The 16,916-nt window shown below is 35.5% G+C and overlaps 1 protein-coding gene across 2 annotated transcripts in view; it reads left to right on the top strand.

Annotated features, from left to right (window-relative positions):
* prkcba (protein kinase C, beta a) overlaps nt 1-16,916 on the top strand; it is a 31,386-nt gene that overhangs the window by 13,227 nt on the left and 1,243 nt on the right. The window contains exons 4-17 of one of the 2 annotated variants that reach the window (XM_079896334.1): nt 228-339; nt 810-938; nt 3,777-3,933; nt 4,028-4,162; nt 4,251-4,347; nt 4,478-4,624; nt 6,456-6,629; nt 6,715-6,806; nt 7,269-7,331; nt 7,634-7,772; nt 7,854-7,934; nt 8,042-8,149; nt 8,232-8,372; nt 15,077-16,870. In XM_079896334.1, the coding sequence (XP_079752460.1) occupies nt 228-339; nt 810-938; nt 3,777-3,933; nt 4,028-4,162; nt 4,251-4,347; nt 4,478-4,624; nt 6,456-6,629; nt 6,715-6,806; nt 7,269-7,331; nt 7,634-7,772; nt 7,854-7,934; nt 8,042-8,149; nt 8,232-8,372; nt 15,077-15,229 (1,728 nt within the window). In that variant the 3' untranslated portion in view covers nt 15,230-16,870. Of the gene's footprint in view, nt 1-227; nt 340-809; nt 939-3,776; nt 3,934-4,027; nt 4,163-4,250; nt 4,348-4,477; nt 4,625-6,455; nt 6,630-6,714; nt 6,807-7,268; nt 7,332-7,633; nt 7,773-7,853; nt 7,935-8,041; nt 8,150-8,231; nt 8,373-11,368; nt 12,849-15,076; nt 16,871-16,916 lie in introns of those variants that run through there. The other variant, XM_079896333.1, reaches the window with a different exon arrangement.

The raw sequence follows: 16,916 nt of genomic DNA, 5'->3' as shown, positions 1-16,916 counted from the left end.
TGTGTGTGTGTGTGTGTGTGTGTGTGTGTGTGTGTGTGTGTGTGTGTGTGTGTGTGTGTGTGTGTGTGTGTGATTTTAATTTAGTTATTGATTTAACTAAATATCACAAAATATAGCTTTGCTTTGCTTCTGAATTATTGTTGTAACCTGAGGTTTAGCAATAATACTCTCCTGTTGAGGAAGTTTCTTACTTTGATAAGAAAGTATTGTGTGTTTTTGTGTCACAGGACCCTCGCAGTAAGCATAAATTCAAGGTACACACATACTCCAGCCCCACATTCTGTGACCACTGTGGATCTCTACTGTACGGGCTCATACACCAGGGGATGAAATGTGACAGTGAGTCTAAACCTAAACACACACATACACACACACACACACACTGAACCAACAGTGTGTCACTGCACAATGAAACCCCTCATACAGTGACCTCTGCTGGTTGTGATGATGATACACATGATACACTGTTTGATCTACTCTGTTGGAAGAGATAAACTGTTATTTGGAAGTGATGCATGGGAATGCATATGTAAAAATATTTTGTTTTTAAATATTTCATATGTTTAAATAATTGTATGTGTGGTTCACATCTAAATACAGATGTTTATTAAGTGTTCTGTATATATTTTTGCTAGTGTGGGTGTGATCTTTGTGTGACTCTGGATGTTTTTATGTGGTTGTGTGTGGGTGTGGTTGTTGGTGTGTGTGTCCTGGTGTCTGCTGTGTTTGTGTGGGCATTTCTTAGTAAGTAGTGAGTGAGAACCTACACGTGTAATGCTGTCAATCTAATTATGTGTGGTTTTCTGCAGCTTGTATGATGAATATTCATAAACGATGTGTGGAAAATGTTCCCAGTCTGTGTGGAACAGACCACACCGAGAGGAGAGGACGGCTGCATATCAGTGCTAGTATCACAAATTATGTTCTCAGCGTGACCAGTAAGTTCACACACACACACACACACACACAGTTTTTATACATATATATATGTTATTAATGTTATTTCAGGTATTTTAGCAATTCACAGCACCCCCTGCAAAAACCCAGAATACTGTAACGTCTGAAATACCCTAGTAACCACATAGCACACATAGTAACCACTCAGAACACATTAGCAATCGCATAGCAATGTCCTGGCAACCAAATCATCCACATAGCAATGTCTTGGTTTGCTAGTTTTAGCTGGTCTCTTGGCCTGGTCAGGCTGGTCTATACAATATCGTTCAAAAGTTTGATACTTAATTGATAGAATTTAATACTTAATCAGCAGGGACGCATTAAATTGACCAAAAGTGACATTAAATACATTTATAATGTTACAAAAGATTTCCATTTCAAATAAATGCTGTTCTTTTGAACTTGATATTCATTACAGTATCCTGAATAAAATGTGTAAGGTTTTCACATAATATTAAGGGGCGTAAGTTGTTTTCAACAATGATAATAGTAAGAAATGTTTCTTGATCACCAAAAAAAAAGAACGTTACACTGTTTTTATTGTATTTTTGATCAAATAAATGCTGCTTTGGTGAGCATAAGAGACTTCTTTCAAAAACATAAAAAAAATCTTTCTAACCCCTGTTTTTTAGCTTTTTTTTAATGAGTTTTGGCCACTTTTCAGATGCTCAGGCTACATTTGTCTCAGTATTTGTCCATCTTTGTTAAAGGGGTCATGAACTGCATTGTTTTATTGTTTTATAATGTTTCCTGGGGTGCACTTCTAATGTTAGTATGATTTTTACATTAAAAAAAATGTCCTACCGTGATTTTAGCCTCTTATTTGAACGCTCTGTTTGAAGGGGCGTGTCTGCTGTGAGACTTCAGTGTAAACGCCCACGGCTGTGATTGGCTGACATCTTTGCATATGAAGTAGACAAGTATTACATGCGGAACTCTCTCGAAAACTTTAAGCACGTTTTTACTATTACAGTTCTCAAGGTTTACTAATCGTGGTATAGCATTACATTTAGATCGTGGCATTAAAGGTTGCACATTCCACAACGAGTCGTTATCTGGCCCTGGTTACAATAAAAGCTGTTTTTGGACTAACAAGGACGTTTTCAGTTCTGAAACTTACAGGATATTCTTTTAGTGTGATGATATGTCAAAAGCTCAAGGAAATTTTTATTTCCCACTTCATGACCCCTTTAACGTTAGTTCATAAAACACAACTGTTCATGTCAGCTTTTGATTTTAATATGTTAGTAAATGTTGAAATTAACATGAGCTAAGATTAATAAATGCTTTAGAAGTATTTTTCATTGTAATTAACAAGTGTTTACAAATGAAACCTTATTGTATAGTGTTACCGGTTTAGATAAATATAAAAAGCACTGGATTTTTATGTCATTTGTGCTGCTTTTTTTTATTGGTCAGTTGCTTTTCCAAACAAATGCTCTGATGATAATTTACTCATTTTTATGGACTGAAGTTACTGAGGAAGGACTTTGTTCAGAAACTAGAAAAACCACAGCTGTGCTGGTTTTGAATATGGAATGTTATAAGCAAATATGGCCAGTGCTGTTGTGGTTTATGTGATACATTAGCTGGGCAGAAAGCAAACTGCTTTACTAGCATAAACTTTCAGCCAAGCATGCAAATCAGTAGAACAAGAGAAGGGAATGGAACTGTTGCGGAAATGGTGAAGTTTGAATGTTTTTAGCTTGGCTAAAGATGATTTCTAGATTCTTGGTAAAATAAAATAAAAGAAACTCTGCAACAAAGTGTTCTAAACGAGTCTGTGTTTTTCTCAGCTCTTTTTGCCTTGGGCAGAAACAGCATCCTCTGGAAACATGAGATCAATCCGCCAACGATCGCCCCACATCCCATTCACAGCAGCTCACTCATCCATCAACTCTCTAGAGCTACATTTAGAGGGCTGTGTATATTGATAGCTGAAGTTTCATACAATTTGCCTATTATTTATAGCATCCTTACAGATTCTTGAGTGTCAAAAGGTGTGCTGCAGTTGACATTGTTATAATATAATCCTAGCAACTAACTAGTACACCATGGCAACTGCCTGGAACAGCCTGATCAAACAACAAACCTTAGCATAGCAATGCCTGAGCAAACACCAAAAAACATGAACAATCACCCAGCAGCATGATAGCAATATTCTATCAAACACACAAAACACATTAGATGCCGTCTAACAACACCCAGATCAGCCTAATGTCACACGCAGCTGGAAACTACACGAAATAAAAGTGCTGGACCTAAGCGCAGGCAGTTGCTTTATTCAACATAAACACAAAGTACTCTGGCAACTGTCAGAAACATGAGCAGAACGACTGGTTAAATGTGATGAGATCAGACAGTGAACTGAACAAAACACTGGGCTTAAATACAAAGACAAACTAATCAAGAAAACAAGACACAGGTGCGTAATAAATCAAACAATGAAAAACCATAGAAATAAACTAAAACCAAGGAAACTAAAACACATAATAATCCACCCAAAACAGACACAAACCCAGATTACCTGTTACGCCTAGCAATCACCTAGCAACAACACCCTAGCAGCCTAGCGACTACCTAACAATGCCCTAGCAACCGAGCCTAGTAACCATTCAGAACACCCTAGCAACTGCCTAGCAATTGTAGTTTAGAAATTTAAACTACAAAAATCATTTTCGTTAATTGAGATAACGCTGAAATAAATTAGATGATGAACTCTAATTTAGATCAGATGGAGTTATAAGGTTTCCGAAGATATAATAATGCAATAAAGTCCTGCATTCATTGGTTTTCACATTGTGTATTTTAATTTATAGTCAAGGAGGCTCGTAACTTGGTGCCAATGGATCCAAATGGACTATCAGATCCATACGTGAAGCTTAAATTAATTCCAGACCCAAAGAGCGAGAGCAAGCAGAAGACCAAAACCATCAAGTGCTCCCTCAATCCTACCTGGGATGAACACTTCAGCTTGTGAGTGAAAAATAAACCAATCTGCAATGCAGTTGTGTGGATGTGGATGTTTTACATGTGTGCAATGTCTCTTTCCAACTTCATGCCACCATAGTAACCTCAAAGATACAGATAAAGACAGGCGTTTGTCAGTGGAGGTGTGGGATTGGGATCTGACCAGCAGAAATGACTTCATGGGGGCCATGTCTTTTGGCATCTCCGAGCTGCAGAAACAAGGTGTTGATGGATGGTAAGCACTACCATGATGGGATACACCCGCACATCAGAGCTCAGCGCTCAAGGTTTGAGACCATCGTTTTGATCTGTTTGGATTGTAGGTTTAAGTGTCTGGGCCAAGAGGAAGGGGAATATTTCAATGTTCCAGTTCCGCCAGATGGAGAGGAGGGCAATGAAGAACTGAGGCAGAAATTTGAGGTGAAATCCACGTTCCCATTTTGTTGACACATTTTTATTTTATTTTTTACATTTAGCTTTCCTCCGTTTCTGACAATATTCTGAATGGTTTTTGGTTTTGTATTTTTTTTCCTTCTTCCAAAAATGCCAGAGAGCCAAGATCGGCCCTGGCACTAAGAATATAGATGGCTCTTCAAAGAATGATATCTCCAAATATGATGCCAATGGCAACCAAGACCGCATGAAGCTCACAGACTTCAACTTCATCATGGTGCTGGGCAAAGGCAGCTTTGGCAAGGTAGCACACACTATTGTTTATATTATTATTTTTTTAAAGAAATTAATACTTTTATTCAGCAAGGACAATAATTTAAAAGTGACAATACAGTCAATATTTCTGAAGGATCATGTGACTGGAAGACTGGAGTAATCATGCTGAAAATTCCAGAGGTGGACAGTAACAAAGTACATTTACTTGAGTACTGTACTTAAGTACACTTTTTGAGTATCTGTACTTTACTTGAGTATTATTTTTTCTGGAAACTTTTTACTTTAACTTCACTACATTTGAAAGACAAATATCATACTTTTTACTCCACTAAATTCTGTCAAGGTCCTTGAGTAGAAAGTAACATCAGTCAGGGGATGATTTTGGTTGCAGGGGTTGCATTTTGGTTGGAAATGAAAGTCGGGTTGACGTCAGAACCCTGCATCTGATTGACATCAGAACCCAAAGTCAAATTGACGTTGGATATTGATTGAAAATAAAAGTTGGGTTGACGTCAGAACCCGACTGATGTTGGTTTCTGACGTCAACCCGATTTTAATTTTCAACCACAATACAACGTCTGTCCAACGTTGGAGATCAACATCAATCTGACATTGGATTCTGACATAAACCTGATTTTCATTTTCAACGTTGGGTTTGGTTTTCTAAATGAGAATTTTGTCATTGTTTTGAGCACACTAGCTTATAGATAACAGTAAGGCTAACATATTCATATTAAAAGCCAAAAAACTTTAAATAGGGCAATATTTGAGGGAACAGCCATTTGGGTGTCCGAAACCATTGTGGATGTTATTGAGTGCACTTATTAAATCTCACATTCAATCCCACTACTGAACTGTGTTCTAGAAATAAATTTGATATTGATATAAGGGTAGGCAGGCATAGATTCAGAGGCATATGGTACTTTAAGTATTACATACAACAATGCAACAATAATAAAACAATGCATTGACATTTACTTTTTACTTTTGATACTTAAGTACTTTTAAAAATGAGTACTTCTGTACTTTTACTTAAGTAAAAATAGGTCTTTACAACTTTTACTTGTAACGGAGTAATATTTGACCAGTAGTATCTATACTTTCACTCAAGTAAGGAAGTTGTGTACTTACTCCACCTCTGGAAAATTCAGCTTTGCCATTAGAGGAATAAATTACATTTTAAAATATATTTAAATAGAAAATGCTTATTCTTATTTGTAATATTATTTTACAATATACTGTTTTTTCATTAAATAAACACAGCCTTGGTGAGTAGAAGAGGCTTTCAAAAACATTAAAAAGAAAATCGGTTACACTTTATTTTAACGTGTCCTTGTTACAGTTTAATTATGCATTTAAGTACTGAGTAGATTATTTAACTACATGTATTTACTATAGGGTTAGGGTTTGATCTAGGGTTAGTTTGATGTTATTACTACAGTGAGTGCATATAACGTATATAAGAAGGACACTGTTAAATAAAGTGTTACCAAAAAATCTTACAAACCCCAAACCTTTGAATAATAGTGAATGTTTAGTATCCTATAAAAGGATTTAAAAGTCTGTTCTTTTTCAAGACTTGTTGAATTGTCTATTCAAAAAACTATTAAAAACACAACATTGTACCCCATACTTATCATTAAATAATTTAAAGAGACCTTCTTAACAGCAAATTCATTTATAAATGAAATACATATGGGACGTTTAACAAAAACATATTATGTAATTTAACTCTCATCATGGCAATTATACATAATTACTCAATATTTACACATTTATTTTACATTGAAATAAACTATCAATTAATAATGAAATGAATTGATTGTCTACCACAGTATTCATGCTCTGTCGTTCTCCAGGTGATGCTTGCCGAGCGTAAAGGCTCAGACGAGCTGTACGCAGTGAAGATCTTGAAGAAGGACGTGGTCATTCAGGATGATGACGTGGAATGCACTATGGTGGAGAAGAGAGTTCTCGCTCTCTCTGGCAAACCACCCTTCCTCACCCATCTCCACTCGTGCTTTCAGACCATGGTAAACATCACACACACAGAACAGATTCACATACACATGACAAATACTACGATCTCCTACTCAATTGTGGTGGTGTTGTTTGTAGGACCGCCTTTACTTCGTGATGGAGTATATCAATGGTGGAGATTTGATGTATCAGATACAACAAGTGGGAAAATTTAAGGAACCCCATGCTGTGTATGTATTTACTCCCAAACACACAAAACACTTAAGTAATGACAAAATTAATGAGATAATTATTATTTATTGAACATAGTATTTCATTTTTTTGATGGCAAAGCTGAATTGTCAGCAGCCATTACAGGAATAAATTACATTTTAAAATATATTCTAATTGAAAATGTTATTTTAAATGGCAATAATGTTTCACAATACTATTATTTTTACTGTATTTTTGATCAAATAAATTCAGCCTTGATGAGCAGAAGAGACTTCTTTCAAAAGAAAAAAATATTTTAAGTATTTTAAAATATTACTGTTTTCGCCATTCTATAAAAGCAATCATCATAGTCATCGATTTGTGGTGTGTCTAATTTTGAATATTAATGTTTATGCCAACCAACAACTGTTGTTTAGATTTATTCCTACATCGGATCAGTATTTTAACTGGTTTTATTTCTATTTTTTGTTTACCATCAGATTCTATGCTGCAGAGATTGCCATCGGCTTGTTCTTTCTTCATTCTAAGGGCATTATTTACAGGTGACATGTTTCTTTGTTTGTGACTGTACTCTGAATGCACATGGGTTTGACATGGTTAAAAAAAATTAGAACGGTGGAATCTAAGCATAAAAGTTAAATGCAACAATTGCAATGCATTATTTTTTGTCAATATACCACTGTTGTGTAAATTGTCCCTTATGAATAGAAAACAAAATAATGGAAACAAAATTCATGATGCATTGCATTGTTATTAAAGGACTGTTATAAAATTGTTGCGATAGCAAATAATTGCTAATATATGTGTGTATGTGAACTGTTATTAATGCCCTGGGTTTGTGTAGAGATCTGAAGCTGGATAATGTGATGTTGGACGCTGAAGGCCACATTAAGATAGCTGATTTTGGCATGTGCAAAGAGAACATGTTTGATGGGGCCACAACCAAAACCTTCTGTGGCACTCCAGACTACATTGCCCCAGAGGTGTGTATGAATATATGAGTGTATTGTGTGAATAAGAGCGAGTGTACACCAGGCATATTTAAATGCTCTTCTGTGTAACAGATCATAGCATATCAACCGTATGGGAAGTCTGTTGACTGGTGGGCTTATGGAGTTCTCCTGTATGAAATGCTGGCGGGACAGGTAAACTAATGCTACGTTCATTCTGGGTCTAAATTCTGATCGGATGAGCCATTTTTAAAAGGAATTGTGACAGATACAGTGATGCCAACGTTTTTCCACCCCTTTAGCCCCCTTTTGATGGTGAGGATGAAGATGAGCTGTTCCAGTCCATCATGGAGCATCATGTATCTTACCCGAAATCCATGTCAAAAGAAGCAGTGGCCATATGCAAGGGGGTAGGCGACACACACAAGCACACGCTTTATACATTTCGGTCTATGCTTGGATACACTAACATACATTCTGACATGTTTGTAGCTAATGACCAAGCACCCAGGGAAGCGTCTGGGTTGTGGACCGGAGGGAGAACGAGACATTAAGGAACACGCTTTCTTCCGCTACATGGACTGGGAAAAGCTGCAAAATAAAGAAGTTCAACCCCCCTTCAAACCTAAAGCAGTAAGTAACAATGCAGCTGTTTGTATGTGTGTGTGTGTTTGGTGACATTTTATTTCGATAGTCCACTTCAGACATTCTACTAACTTTTTAATTTTTAGTAGACTGTCCGCTAAAGGCCGGGACACACCAAGTACGTGGGGAAACATTACTTAGTTTTTCTGTTGTGTTCCGCACCGTTGGCTGTGGTCAGACGCCATCTGGGTTTTTTGGGCTGATTCAGCATATTGAATCTCCGTTGGGCCATCGGTGAGAGAGAGCGAACTCTGGCTGGCTGTTCAGCTTAGCGAACGAGTCAGTGCACAAGAATAAAAGCGAAATTGATGAAAGCGAGCTAAGAAGTTAAGACGGTACTGACAGAAGGCTTATAATTTTTCGTCATCTTGCATGAGCTTTCGAATGCACAAATATTTTTATAATAACATGAGCCGTCTGGAATGATGAAAGTCATCAACGGGATTGATATTCAAAATTGTAAGCAAGAGCTGCTTTGTTTATGGTTTGTACTTTGTCTTCGTTTTGGTTTCCCTTTTTGAATGATGAAAATAGACTATTGATGCCTGCTGATACAGACAGATATTTACTTGCACGCAGGTGCAGAACGCACATGCTAGTTGACATTCGCCTTTAGTCCTTTTGGTGTGTTGAAGCACAGCTTTTTGGCCGAGAGGCGGCAACTCAGTCGGCTTTCGTCGCCGCTAGTTCTTTGACGTCGGCTTGGTGTGTCCCAGCCTTAACACTGTATTTTGATTGTCCCCCAAAAGACATTCTACAAACTTATTCTACTAACCCTAACCTAAAAGTCTAATAATACTCTAATGAGAGTTAGTTGACATGTAGTTGCAAATGAATGAGAGTTAGTCTACATGTAGTTGCAAAGTTACTAGTAGAATGTCTAAAGTGGACCATCTAAATAGTGTAACTTTGTTTATATCAGGAGGGTGCATTGCGGCACATGTGGTAATAAAAGTACAATGGCATCCTTTTTACTCTTCTCTATCTCCTTGTGCCACTGTATTTTAGCATATCTCTGTTATTTAAGTGCCTAATTTTCCAAGAAGGTTTTGTGCATGTGGCCAAGATGCTGTGGTTCCACCCGGCTCAGTGCAGGAAGTAAAACGTCACAGTTCATGCTCCGCTGTTAAACCGCAAAGATTATGTGAACACTAGTATGTGAAGGTTAGCTTTCAGATTCAGACGCACGAATGTTGTAGAAAACAATAATGGAGCATTTTAAGACTTTAAGCATTTTGACTGTGCAGATTTTATGGGTTTTCAGTGTTGTTTAGTGTGGTATGACACAGGATGTGGAAATACAGTGACCCTAAAACATATTTGTACACTTAAACCACACGAAAATGTATGAATGGCGTTTATTTTAAGGAAGTATAGCACACTTTAAGAAGAACATTTCATAAAAAATAAGTTATTAATGATAAAACAACAGCTGATTTGGCTGAACAATGTGCAAGCGATTAATGGTAATCCACTGCTTTTATATATATATATATATATATATATATATATATATATATACATATACACACACTACTGTTCGGTAAGATTATTTAATGCTTGTTAAAGAAATGTAATAAAAAAACAGTAATAGTGTGAATTATTAAAATTTAATATAACTGTTTTCAATTTGAATATATTTTAAAATATAATTTATTCTTGTGATGCAAAGCTGAATTTTCAGCATCATTACTCCAGTCTTCAGTGTCACATGATCCTTCAGAAATCATTCTAATATGCTGATTTGCTGCTCAAGAAACATTTCTTATTATGATGAATGTTGAAAATAGTTGTGCTGCTTCATATTTTTGTGGAAACAGGGATACAATATTTTCAAGACTCTTTGATGAATAGAACATTTAAAGGAATAGTATTTATTTGAAATGGAAATCCTTTGTAACAATGTAAAATTCTTTACTGCCACTTTTGATCAATTTAATGCATCCTTGTTGTATAACGGTATTTATTTTATTCATTGATGGTAAAAAATAAATCGTACTGACCCAAAATGTTTTGTACGGTGTATATATGCAATGTTATATTCATAGCTGTTGCAACAAAGTTTAGTTCTAATAATTAAAGTGACAATAATGTAAAGTAATTGCCCATGTTTTATGTGAATGAAGTGTATGAGTGTATCCATGGCAACTAGGCATTTAAAATCATGTCGAACATGTTAAGAGGGGCTAATGAGATTTTTCAGATCATTACTAAAGACCTGCTCTTATTTGTTACCAAATGCATTTAATAGAAATTGCTTAATGAGTACATTATGTTTCTTTTTATTATTTGATTAATTTTCACTTCTTTGTGACGAGTCTTTGTGTATAGATGACCATATAACAGTGCTGCCAGAGTCAGATAATAAGTGTATTTGTCTAATAATGCATTTGACGTTGGGCTGATTGGCCAGTTTAGTAAGCCCTGCCCAAGTTCAGAATAAACATTTAAATATTTCATTCAAATGATTTCATCCAGTCACAGGTAAGTGATTTGGATACAGATACCGTATTATTTTCTCACTATCCCTCTTCACTCTCTCACTTCTTTTGAAATGCTTGGAATTGTCTAATTCCACGGATCACATTTTTCTGAATGCTGCACCTTCATCAGCTGAAAAGGAAATCCTGCTTTAACATGTGCTGACTTACATTCTGTAACAATTCGCAGCATCAGAAATATGTTTCCACCACAGAAAATGATGTGCATGAAAAGTTTTGCAGGAAGGTGATTGTAATCCTTTGACTGCCAATAGTTATGCAATACAGACATGTGCTCATCATTTTCTATCATTACACATCCCCTCAATTAAGACTTAGTACAGAAGTACCGTTGTTGTTATTATTACCACACTTTTGGATGGATTCTTTCCCATTTCTTTTTTTCCACATTTGAGGCTACCATTTGTCATGAATTCCTCATTTGGTTGCTCATGCCGTATCATTTTCCCATCCCATATCTCTCTTCTCTCGTCTTCTCCACAGTGCGGTCGAGACGCAGAGAACTTTGATCGTTTTTTCACCCGCCATCCTCCCGTCCTGACCCCTCCTGACCAAGAAGTGATTCAAAACCTGGACCAAGAAGAATTTCAGGGCTTCTCGTACATTAATCCAAGTTTTGCATCTGTGAAATCCAAGTAGCCAGTTTTAGCCAAGCACAATATAGGGACCAATGAGATTACAGATCTTGAAATGACATAGTTTGAATGAGCTCAACCAGATTGATGGAGGAATGGAGGTAATTTCAATCTATATTTCTTATTATTTCTTATTTGATTCAAAGGATAAGGAGAGAGATTGACTAACTTTGTAAATGAACATATAATGAGTGGGTGTGAGCGAGATTTCGACTATTTGATTCTTGTATATCATGGACTGTAGTGTTACGGGTCTTAAAAAAACGAAAAAATATCTGGGTGAATCCAGTGTCCACGTCCCATTTCACTCCAAAATCAATATTTTTTTGCAAAAAGAAATGAGCCTGTTTGGGAGCATAATTATTTTTTTTGTTCCATTGTGACATTATTGTTATGACAATTTAATGAGAATCAAATAAATAACATTGTGATGAAAACGTCACAATGCAAAAAAAAAAAAAAAATGATAGTTTTAAAAATAGGTTTAATTTTCTTTATCGTTACAGAGCCCCTCACATAAAATGCGGGAAGAAAAAATATGCACATTGTGGCCACGAATTAAGAGTTCGTTCCCACGACTTAATAATACGTCAGCACGTTTTAATAATTTGTCCCTGTTTTTAAGTATATCATGCACACAATATAAGAATTTGTACCTTAATTTTGACCGATTGTGGCCACGTTGTAATAATTAATTTCCTTGTTTTATTTAAACCAAGACGAGGGAACCAATTAGTTCAACGTTTACTGAAACAAGGGAACGAATTCTTAATTTGTCATGTCCGGGGGCTCCGTATATTCCAAATGTTTCTTCTTTTTTCCCAGTTTGGAGTGAAATGTGACATGGACATTTTTATGAGATTTATTCATTGCCTCTGATGTAACATATCTTTAGAATTTTAAATATAGCTGCCAAATCTATCTGTCTCCCTATAACATACACACACTTACACAAACCATGCGCCTCAGATCAACCATTTACCACTTATTGATCAGGATGTTTACTGGGTCACCCCATTTTAGTGCTTTTTTCGGTTGGGTGTCGTACGTGTGTTCGTGTGAAACTGTGCCAAGTCAGAGATAAAAGTTTAGGAGCTGGTCATGCAACGTGTAGTTTTCCAAACCAAGTGCTGCTTGGATACTCATAACCACATCCTTAAACCAACTGGAAATGATAGTGATGTAACTACAACAACTTAATTCCAGACATAATGATGATGATGATGATGATGTTGTAACTACCTACGAGAACATATCTTTTTATGTCATTATTCTGCCAAATCTGTGATGTATGAGATTTTTTGACTTGTTACCTGTGCCTGGCAGTGTTTGGATCAAATTACTGTGAAACTGTGGACAGACTGTTTCTATAGAAGAAAATATATGAATATGTATTTGGAATATATTAATGATCTCTGTATGTCTGTATATTTTTGTGTTCATTCTTGCGCACACAAACAGTGCCGAAACAAATGATCTGGATAATGACGTTTTAGATATGTACGTTAAAATACAGGCCATAATATGTACCATCATTTTTAGATGAATATGAATACAGCTGGTGAATATATGTAAAATATGTCTTAAATCTTACAGACTCAGAAACATTGAGAAATATTAATGTTTTTGAAAGAAGTCTCTTGTTCTCACCAAGGCTGCATTTATTTGATCAAAAAAAAAAACAGTAATATTGTAAAATATAATTATGATTTAAAAACACTTATTTTTATGTTTGTGGAAACCAGAAACATTTCTTTTCAGGATTCTTTGATGAATAGAAAGTTTAAAAGAACTTTATTTTATCTTTATTGGTACTTTTGATCAATTGAATGCATCCTTGCTGAATAAAAGTGTTAATGTCATTCTTTCAAAAAAAAAATCTTTTAAATGATCCATTGAGTATAAAGAAAACAAATTCCAGCTACAGCGATACCAGATACTTGAGGATAACCCAGCAGGGAAAGGATGATTATTGACATAAAATGTGATAAATAGTGATAAATGTTCACAATGTGAATAGTTAATAACTCTCCACAATGCAAGTACACTTTCACTAATTGACCAGTGTTAAAAATATTCCATCAACTCTTCTGAACTCGTACATGCTTAATAACTATTACCAATCAGCGAGCAGCAGATCCATATGAGAACAAATGCAGTGTTTTATATAAATTGTGCATTTGGACTTCTGGTTCTCATGAGAACATGATGGCGCAGTTATTGAGTAGATACAGGGACCAGACTCTCAAGAAGTACTTCTCTCCAAGGGCCCTTATTCTTGAGCTGGTTTGGGCCTCTAGCAGAAGGTAGGACTTTGTTGATTGTCCCGTCTTGACTGAAAGGGCATTTGGTGTCTCTGTTCCTGGTTTATGTGTTTAGCAGAACTTTCTTGAGCTGTTTGTCTCCAGTTGGCGGCTGGACTTGATGTCCAAACGTTCATCTCATTCTCATGAGTGTGTTTTAGATGTTAATGGTCCAGCCTGCTCTCCTCTGTTCTGTCCCTCTATGTTTTTTGTGTTTTGATTCTGCCTATTCCAGACTGACTCTCAAAGTTCTGTTTTTGTCTTGAGTTTCTGATTCTGACCAGCTGTGGGTTCCTCTTCATCAGTTTCCTCCTCTTGGTCTTTTTTTTTGCTGTTTCTGACTTCTACGCTGATGTTTTTTGTGTTGTCTTACAGATAGGCGTTCATAATGATGGACGTTAGCTTTAAAGTCAACATAAAACCTAAATGGTCCCTATTCGATTTCTTAATACACGTTCTTGGTGTTTCGGCATTTTTTTTTCCAAAGCGCCTAAATCATCAACTTGCTCCGCCTCTGAAATCATTTTACTTTTCTGCTGGTGTCACCAAGACCTTGTGGGCTATTGGATAATGTTAACCAATTAGTATTTTCATGAGCAATTTCCCATGGATCAAGTTTTTCTTGTTGAATATCCTTACGACATCTATTAATGTTATTCATTTAGAAATATACATCGTTCTTTGTTCTTTCTCAACACAGTGATTAATTCATGTTAATTCATGCAACTTCAAAAGTTTGGGGTCTGTAAGATTTAAAAAAAGATATAATATACTTTTATTCAGCAAGGATGTATTAAAGTGATCAAAAGTGACCGTAAAACATTTGAATGATTATGAATTTTGAAATAAATATGAATTTTGCTTAGTAAAAATATTAAGCAGCTCAACTGTTTTTAACATTCATCATAATAAGAAATGTTTCTTGAGCAGCAAATCGTCATATTAGAATGATTTCTGAATGATCATGTAACACTGAAAACTGGAGTAATGATGCTGAAAATTCAGCTTTACCATAACAGGAATAAATTACATTTTAAAATAGTAAATTATTTTTAAATATAATAATATTTCACAATATTACAGTTTATATGCAGCATGAGCCTAAGAGACTTCTTTCAAAAACATAAAAAATCTTACTGACCCCAAACTTTTGCACAGTATAGTTCTAACCCACACAATTAATCAGATTTGATAAACGTTATGATCAGTATTATGGTCACATTCATAACTCTCTTTCTCTCTTTTTCTTCCAGAAAAATCGACGCGACACTGGGAATTTCGACAAGGAGTTCACCAAGATGGTGGTTGAGCTGACGCCAACCGATAAACTCTTCATTATGAATCTGGACCAAAATGAATTCCAAGGCTTCTCCTACACCAACCCTGAGTTTGTTATTCAGGTTTAACGCCAAACTCCAACCGATTGCTCCTTTAGGTCGTGTGAGAGAAGGAGACGCTCGTATTACCCAGAAAGCATTATTTTGTCCCAGTGCATCTCGATTGTCCTCTCTCTTCACTTAAAAAGGCACAAAACCAGCAGGATCAAACAGAACCAAACCAGGATCACACTCAGTTTTTCAACCAAGGCCTCGGAAACTCTTGAAATTGAATTTGACAGAGGAGAGAGAACGGTTATAAAAGAGTGTATTCATAGTCTCCATGAGAATGTCTTGTCTTTTCATCTCCAAGAGAATTATCCTACCTCTTTCTTTTATGCATTCTCTCCATATATTCAGTCAGCTTTTTAACTGCAGCCCCTCGTTTCCAGATGAATTAGCCTGACAACATGCAGCACTAATGGATTTGTTTCTCCAGAGCTAATTAAGCCTTACGCAACCTTGAACCTTTTAAGTTCAAATCCGGTTTAAATTCGGTGAAGTTCCAGTGCGTCGGTAAATGATAGATAAGCAAATATGCTCAAGCGTTGCTGGATGTTCGTTTAAATGGTTGACATCTTTCAGCTTGCTCTGAGCTTCTCAGCATTAGCATATCATCAGAAGCACAACAGTCAAATAATGATATCCTAATGGCCTTTAGTTTGCTACTGGCATAATGGCTTCTGTTCATGAGATGCTCTTAAAAATTAATTATTTGTGTATGTCATGATAGCTGGAGGGAATATAGGCCATCAGGCTTCATTTATAATTTACATGCAACTCAAAAGCATGCACATCAAGCTTTGAAAGTCAACATTTTTGTGTTAAAACAGATCACTTTAGAGGCAAAAATATGTTGATTGTTTACCTTTGGTAGGAAGTATATTTGAAATCTGATATTAAAACTAAATCTTAAAGATGTAGAAAGAGATTTCTGAGAAACATTGTTATGACATATTTATGAGATTAAGTCATATTTATTATTAGATTAAAAGTCAATATTATGACATAAAAAGCCATAATTATGATATAAATAGTTGAAATTTGAACACTAGGCCATTATGATATGAAAGTCCAAATTATGACATACCAAGTCACAATAACAAAAAGTCAAAATTAGCACATAAAAAGACGAATTTGTTTATATATATGATTTTTTGTCATAATTTTGATATGATTTTTTTTATCATATGACTTTTAATGCCATCATTTATTTTATTCTTAGAATTAAAATTATGATTTTATGTCAGTTGTGACTTGACTGACTTTTTAACTCATAATTATGACTTAATATGTCATAATTTAAACATTTAATGTCAGAATTATGATTTACCAAAGCATTATTGTTTTTTTTTTCCTCTTTTGTGGAGGAATTCAATTTTTTTATTGAGAAGTTTACATAATTCCCACTTTAGGGTTAAAAAAAAAAACAAAGAGTTTGAGAAGGAAACTTTCTGAAACCCCGACACAAAATGAAATCAAAAAGCAGTGACTGTAGCATCAAGTAATATGAAACAAATAGATGAAAATAAGCTTGCGGATAATGAGACATCCATGAGGGCACAGAACAAATGCTATTGCTATTTGTCTTCTGATTTGCAATTGCAATCTGATTTCTACCTTTATTGTGTTTAAAGTATTAAGTTTCCCCATTCACTCTCAGAAAAAAAGGTACGAAAGCTGTCACCGGGGCTGTACCTTTTTAAAAGGTACATTT

The sequence above is a fragment of the Squalius cephalus genome (assembly GCF_949319135.1).
Source record: "Squalius cephalus genome assembly, chromosome: 2".
Taxonomy (NCBI): domain Eukaryota; kingdom Metazoa; phylum Chordata; class Actinopteri; order Cypriniformes; family Leuciscidae; genus Squalius; species Squalius cephalus.
The sequence above is the reverse complement of the archived record's forward strand: the minus strand, read 5'-3'. Positions and strand labels throughout refer to the sequence as shown.